The sequence below is a fragment of the Sceloporus undulatus genome, chromosome 3 (assembly GCF_019175285.1).
Source record: "Sceloporus undulatus isolate JIND9_A2432 ecotype Alabama chromosome 3, SceUnd_v1.1, whole genome shotgun sequence".
In the NCBI taxonomy this organism is placed as follows: Eukaryota; Metazoa; Chordata; class Lepidosauria; order Squamata; family Phrynosomatidae; genus Sceloporus; species Sceloporus undulatus.
The window spans coordinates 33,389,207-33,396,610 of NC_056524.1; the positions used below are offsets into that span (position 1 = coordinate 33,389,207).

Here is a 7,404-nt window from a genome sequence, read left to right on the forward strand (position 1 = left end):
TGTGCCTCTTTCCCTCCTTCTCCTTTCCCTTCTTTTTTCTCCCCCTCCCCCTCCTCCTCTGTTGTTGTTGTTGTTGTTGTTGTGTGCCCAACTCCCCCCTTGGCCAGGCCTGCATTTCCCAACAAGAGGGAAGGCAGGACTTGTGGGGGCCATGGGGGGGGCTGAGGGGGAGGCAAAAGGGAGCCCAGGAGGGAGCCCATCACGCTGCATCCACACTGGAGAAGTAACCCAGTTTGGCTGGCAATGCTTTAAATCTTTTCTGACTCAAGGCTATGGAATTCTGGGAGCTGGAGTGTGTTGTGGGGACCAGAACTCAAAGCCCGACTCTTCTGTGTCTCAAGGCTATGGAATTCTGGGAGCTGGAGTGTGTTGTGGGGACCAGAACTCAAAGCCCAACTCTTCTGTGTCTCAAGGCTATGGAATTCTGGGAGCTGGAGTGTGTCAGAATTTCTGGCTTATGGCAACCCTGTGGGAAACCCTCCAGGTCAGAGAATGCCTGTTCTGCCTCAAATGCTAAGCGTGCTTGTGAGTGGGACATGTAGTTTGCCGGCACAAGAGGCTGCCTGTTCTGTTTCAAATGCTAAGCGTGCTTGTGAGTGGGACATGTAGTTTGCCGGCACAAGAGGCTGCCTGTTCTGTTTCAAATGCTAAGCGTGCTTGTGAGTGGGACATCCACATTTCTTTCTTTTTTTATTCTCAAATACGTTAATAAGGATACAGTGTTATGCAGAGGTACTTATAACAATTTTAGACAAATGATACTATTTACAGTCGCGCGGGGGGGGCGCGAAATGTTTTCTTCTTCCTAGGGGGGGCATGACAGAAAATAATTGAGAAGCACTGACTTAGGCAAAGCAGAGCGAGTGCACATTGTATTACCACACCAGAGGGATTCGACTATTCGAATTGGCACCCTTGTGCATGTTCAGTGGGGCTCTGGATGCTGTCATCCTTCCCTGCCCCCTCCTTAGCTGTCATCCTTCATCAGAGTGAAGGAGGCGGCAGGGGATGATGGGACAGGTGGCAGGGTGCCAGAGGGGGCGAGATTGGGGTGAAGGAGCAGGCAGGGGATGATGGGACAGGTGGCAGGGGGTCACTGGGGTTGAGATTGGGGTGATCTTCCACAGCAGACCAATTCAAAGTGAAATCGAAGTGAGCTTGGAAACAATTTTTGTGAATTCGCTTGTTACCGAATTCACAAAAGTAAGGAGTCACTCTGAACTGACTGTGGATCTGCCTCAGAATGACCCCCCCCCATAGAAAGCAATCATGTCTGATAATATATCACATCATAACGTGAATATGCATGGCTGGACCCGCAGTGACTCCGGATCTGAGCTGCAAAACCCCTCATGTAATAAGGCCCAGAGCCAAAGGATGTAACAGCATGTGGGAGATTCATGACCAGAAGTTCCAATTTCCATTTGTTTTAGCCAAAGCACTCTTGGAATACTCAGTTTAGACTGGAGGTGCATGGAGGCTGTCAATTATTCCCCTATTGTTTCCATGAGTTAAATTACTCCTTTGCATCAAGTGTTGACTACAGAGAATATGTCTGGTGTAGGAGATGGGGCAGGGAAGAAACATGTTATGGTATTTTTCCTTTTCTTCATGCTGTTAGCAACATCGATTGGTGTATATAAAATAGAAAAGAGGTGGTACCCTGCTCTACAGTGCTATAACCTTGATCCAAGTGCCCACTACAACACACACAGCTGCTTCTTAAAGAAAGAAGGAGCAAGGAATCAAACCATTACACCTTTTGGTTCTGGTTAGATCCAGAGTCAGCTGCACTAAGGTTATTCTTGTACAGGCCAGTACAGTACAACCAACCAACCAAGGTTCAATACACTTTTTTTAAAAAATTGAGGGGAAGGCATGTTATTTAGCATCCCCTCTCCCCACAGTGTCTCCAGCACTGATTACTATTTACTAGTGTTATAAGCTTGATGTGTAGAAAAGGTACTCAGCTTGTAATTTCAGCATTCCCAGTTGGCTTTCTGAACCTGATCTCCATCTTATGGGTTGCATAAAATATTCTGCCAGTTCAGTCACTGTTGGTTCATCTTTCTGAGATAAAATATGATCCTTAAGTAATCTACTAAAACTAGAGGAATTCTTATTGTTTCCATGCTCCTTTACAATCTTGTTGGTGACTGGTCCATAGTAAGGAACGTATAAGACTAACACTGCAATCCTATGTCTACTGAGAAGTGGACCTCAGTAAATTTCATGGGATTTACTTCCTGGTACATGGGCATTACAGTCTAAATGGCTTATTATCATTTGCTTTTCACATTATTCCCAGTCCACACAAAGAGTGAAGAATTTATTCAGTTCTTATATATACACCATAGCATTTCTTCTTAAACTTTTTCAGGTGCTCCAAGAGAAGATTTTACTGCTGCTCCAGACTGGAAAATGTTAGTCCCAAGACCTCCAGATACTGAGTTCAGGCGTCATTTCCAGCCACAAATTCATGACCCTGACTTAAAGGACTTTACTTGGAAATACGGATGCAATGCAAAGCGCAAAGTTCCAGTAAAAGGCGCTGGTGAGAATATTTTATCATGGTTTGTGTAACATTGGCTTCAGATTGTGGGCACAGCTTTTGGAATTTGATTTAGTGACCCATTTTCTTGCAAGCCTATATATTCAGTAGTCTCAGGGTCACCTGTGGTCACATATTTGTGGGTCACCTGTGTTCACATTCTTGATTAACCATACTGAGGAGGTTACTCAAGGAAGTGTAAACAAGAGAGAGAGAGTTGACTCAGTGGATAAAGTATGGGAATTAAAGTTAAGAGGACAGAATATGGATTCACTGTTAGTTTCTGACATCACTTATTCTACACACACACACACACACACTTCTCTAAGTAATGAGAAATTCCAGGAGTGTAGCACTACACAAATTTGGTTTCCTTTGGAAGCAAGTTACTTGAGTTTCAAATGTCTCTTTTTTCCTTGCCTTCACAGTTCCTTCAGTGTCATCTGCTCAAATCTGGAATCATGAACATACCAAACAACTATCTACATACCAGAGAGATTTTGGGAGAGATTATCTTGAAATGGTATCAGTTTTGAATTCTCTAGACCCAGAAGAAATTAAAGCATATGTGGACAGATCTCCCTATCCAGGTAAGGTAGTGTGGGGATATTCCATGAATTATGCAAGGGCATTTGTGAAGTTAAAAAGTGGTAAACTTCCTATCAGGGCTTTTAAATGTAAAGTAAGGCCCTATACAGACAAGCCAAAATAAAGCTGCTTCGGATCACTTTGGAGGTATGTTGTTTAAATGATGCATGTGTCCTAAGAGTCAGGAAACCACACCAAAGCCATAATCCAGTCCTAAGGACTGGAGCACAGCTTTGGCGCAGCTTCTGGACTCTTAGGACACGCATCATTTAAACAGCATACCTCCAAAGTGATCTGAAGCAGCTTTATTTTGGCAGTCTGTATGGGGCCGAAGTTTTGTAATTTCTCCATTTGCAAAGTTCCCATTCTCAATAAACAGGAAAGACTCTAGGACTTGACTTGAACAATACTAGTTATTCATTTTATTCATACTATATACTAGTTATTCATATCACAACATTTGATAGTCTTCATGCATAATCTGTACTCAGGACAAGAGGCTACTGTTAGGACAGAATACAGAAAAATGGAATGGTTTCCAATTTAAAAGGGGTTCAGGCAAGGCTGTCTTCTATCTCACTATCTATTTAAATTGTATGCCAGGAACATCATATGAAAGCAGGATTGAACTCAGGAGGGAGGTGTGAAAATTGGAGGAAGGAACATTAGCAATCTAAGATGTGCAAATGATATTATAATACTAGCAGAAAATATCAGAGATATGGAAAGACTATTGAAGAAGGTCAAGGCAGAAAATTCCAAGGCAGGTTTACAGCCAAACATCAAGAAAACAAAATTATGACAACAGATGATCAACATAATTTTAAAGCAGATGGTGAAGAAATTGAAATAGTTCAAAATTTTCCATACATAGGCTCAATCATCAATGAGAGCAGAGACTGTAGTCAAGAAATCAGAAGACGACTAGGATTTGGAAGGGCAGCTATGAAGGAAGAAAACGAAATTTCAAAGTGTAAAAATATATCACTAAATATTAAAGTTAGGATTGTTCATGACATCGTATTTCCCATTTCTATGTATGGCTGTGAGAGCTGGGCCATGAAGAAAGCTCATAGGAAGAAAATCAATTCATTTGAGATGTGGTGCTGGAGAAAGGTTCTGAGAATACCGTAGACTGCTGAAAAGACCAGGCCCAAACTCTTCCTAGAAGCAAAAATGACTAAACTGAGGTTGCTGTATTTTGGCCATATTATGAAAAGAAATGACTTGCTTGAAAATATAATGCTTGGTAAAGTAGAGGGCAATAGGAAAAGAGGAAGACCGCATTCCATGTCAAAGGAATCATGGCTATGAACCTGCAGGAGCTGAGCAGCGCAGTTGAGGATAGGATGACTTGGAAGTCTCTCATGGGGCTGAAACAGATGGCCCTTTTGCACTGCCTTCCAGGCGGCCATTAACATGGGGGCAGCTTCATGTTGCTCCGGCAATACGATGTTTAGATGCTGCATGCCACCAGAGCATCATGAAGCCAGTTTCCGGCCACGGTGTGGGTGGCAAAGCCATTTTTTTGCCACCTGAAAAAGGTGCGGTTCTTTGCCACTCCTTTTTCAGGTGGATTGGGGCCACAGCATATGGTTGCTGCGGCCTCAATCTGGCTTCTGGTAATCTGTTTTGCCCCTTAGAGTCATTCATTATGTTTAATGAAGTCTTATCTTCAGGGAGATTTAGATTATATTTTAAAAAGGTTTTGTAGCAAAATGTTACAGAGTATTATTACCTGAGCCTGTGGCATAGGATTTAAAAAAACAAAAAACAAACAGCAAATACTTGCTGTAACTTTACTTCATGAGAAATTTTGAAAAAGTTTTCGAGTGCCAGATTTTCACATAGGAAAAGGTCTGAAAGAGGCAGCTGAACAGGCAGCAGTAGCCACAAGGAGGATGTGGAACAACAGTGACACCAGAAAAGAGCCAGATTAGTAGTGGGCCTTCTGAGGAATGGACATAGGCAGCTGCACTGCAGTGCCAAACCCAGGTGCCAGCTCTGCAGTGTACGTGACAAGTAAATTGTTTTGACTGCTCTTGTTATATAGCCTTCCATTGACCACTGTGGAGCTTCAGAGGCTTTACAGACAGGCTAACTGTAGCAGACTTCAGGCCAAATGAGATGTGTACTTTTGACTAGCCTATTTTAATAATATATGCAAACAGCTGCTGCTGCTTCCCTGCTGCAATTGTTTGCGTAAGCTCCTGACTGATGATTTTCCACACTGCAGCAGAGAACAGAGAGGAACAGTTAAGCATTTTCCTTCACTGCTGTAGTTCTGATCAAAAGTAACTTGCAACTACTGTTTGCATGGGGAGGAAAATTTTAATTGGTGAAGACATCAGTTTTAGAAGAGTGACTTTTGTGAGGAATGCAGCAGCAGAGGAGGAAAAGGTTAACTTTTCCCTTCTTTCCTCCTAGAAGTCTGACAATGGTCAGTCGTCGTCCCCCCCCCCGCTACCGCCCCCAACTTTGAATTTCATTTATTATTATATTTATTACATTTTATAACCACCAAGGGACTTGACATTCTCATTTTAAAGATGTGCAGCTTAAATGCAAAGGTGCATTTATTTTTTAGTAGGATGCTTTCACAACCTACTCATTCTTTGTTCACATGTGAAACAGTTCTTAGAGTTAGTTTTGTTTGAATATTTAAGCTTAGTAATATCTTTCTTTCTATTTTTTTGAGCAGAAAAAGCAATCCTTCAGAACTTCCTTGACAAGGCAGACAAAACATTCCCAAGGCTTTCTTCCTCAAAGAAGACAGAAGAAAACCTAGCACCTGACAACTTTCAGGAGAAAATCCGGCCACCTCCAGGGCAGCTGAATCACAGCTGAACAGCCTTAGCAGTTATCTCAATAGTAAACCTTTTGAAGAATTACATCCAGGTTTTTTTTAACCCTCTAGGGTTTATTTTGAAATTATAAAAGACTGTAACAGTTATGATCATCAAACTGACATTGAAAATACAGTATTGATTCAGGAACTTCATTACTATCACAGAGGATTCTGTGTTTCATATATTACAAATCGACTTCTTTTACATAGATCCAGTTGTGCTGAGGATGAGATTTTCCCACACTACTATCTCCTTGTTATAACAGTGTTGCAACTTTAAATAAAATGATTAAAATAATATAATTTTGTTTGAAAGAGGAAAACATTCATTCTACCTTTAATTTTGCTTTCTTACAGCATCAAATTGATTTCTGGATGTCAAATATTTTAACCGGGTCTGGGGCTTTATTAAAGAAAGTATGAGTTTTTAATAATGAGTTTTAGTCAACTAAATAATTTGCTATGCATATGCTGAAAAAATAATGAAGGCAAAAGATAATTCCTGTTGCCTAAATTCTTCTGTGAGCACCTTTGAATCAGTGGAACTTAGGCTGCATGCACACTGCAGAAATAATCCAGGTTGACAGTACTTTAACTCCCATGGTTCTGTGCTATGGAATTCTAGGAACTGTAGTTTTTGGAGACATCCTTCTCTCTCAGAGAGCTCTGGTACCACAGCAAACTACAATTCCACATCAGTTAAAGTGGAACCATAGTGCTAGAACTGTGCAGTGTGAAACGGCCCATAGTATTGGAAGAGGCAACCATGTGTGTAAGAGAAGCATAAATACTTCTAAATCCTATTAGCCTATGCAGCAGGTACCTACGAATCCCTGTATTATGCAGGTATGTATGAGTCCCTGTTCTAGAAAGAATACATTACATTACAATATATTGTCTGGTTAAGCAGGGCATCAGTTAAAGATTTCATTTTAATCAGTTCTAAAAGAGTACTCAAATATTGCAATCTTAGCTGTAATGGTTGGAGTTCCCTTCTTCATTGAAATGCTGTTGTAATCCCCTGCAGTTATGTATTCCTACATTGGTCAGATAAAGCTGCAGTCCTACTACCATATCCGCCCCGCACTCTCAGAACATCTGGGAGGAAGTCTCTAGATTACGTAAAAACCAGGCTGGTGACTACTTCCCATAGAGCATTTTCTGCCATGGCCCCCAAGTTGTGGAATGACCTGCCGGAGGAGATCTGTCTCCTTACCCAACAAATCTACTGTAAAACATCTCACCTCTGCTAGTATGGTTTGTTCTTATGAAGAGTCAATAAACTGTAAATTATATTGTATGGATAGTATGTAGATTTTATGCTTTGTAATTGTTAAATTTTTACTTATGTAATATACTGACTGCTGTAATCCCGCCTCAATCCGTAGGGAGAGGCAGCAAATAGAAATAATTTTAT

The 7,404-nt window shown here is 41.2% G+C and overlaps 1 protein-coding gene across 4 annotated transcripts in view; it reads left to right on the top strand.

Annotated features, from left to right (window-relative positions):
* TEX26 (testis expressed 26) overlaps positions 1–6,287 on the top strand; it is an 18,749-nt gene extending 12,462 nt beyond the window's left edge. For all 4 annotated transcript variants that reach the window (XM_042461088.1, XM_042461086.1, XM_042461089.1 and 1 more), the window contains exons 5-7: positions 2,381–2,554; positions 2,980–3,141; positions 5,841–6,287. In XM_042461088.1, coding sequence (XP_042317022.1) covers positions 2,381–2,554; positions 2,980–3,141; positions 5,841–5,986 — 482 coding nt within the window. In that variant the 3' untranslated portion in view covers positions 5,987–6,287. The remainder of the gene's footprint in view (positions 1–2,380; positions 2,555–2,979; positions 3,142–5,840) is intronic.
* The last annotated feature ends 1,117 nt before the right edge of the window (positions 6,288–7,404 follow it).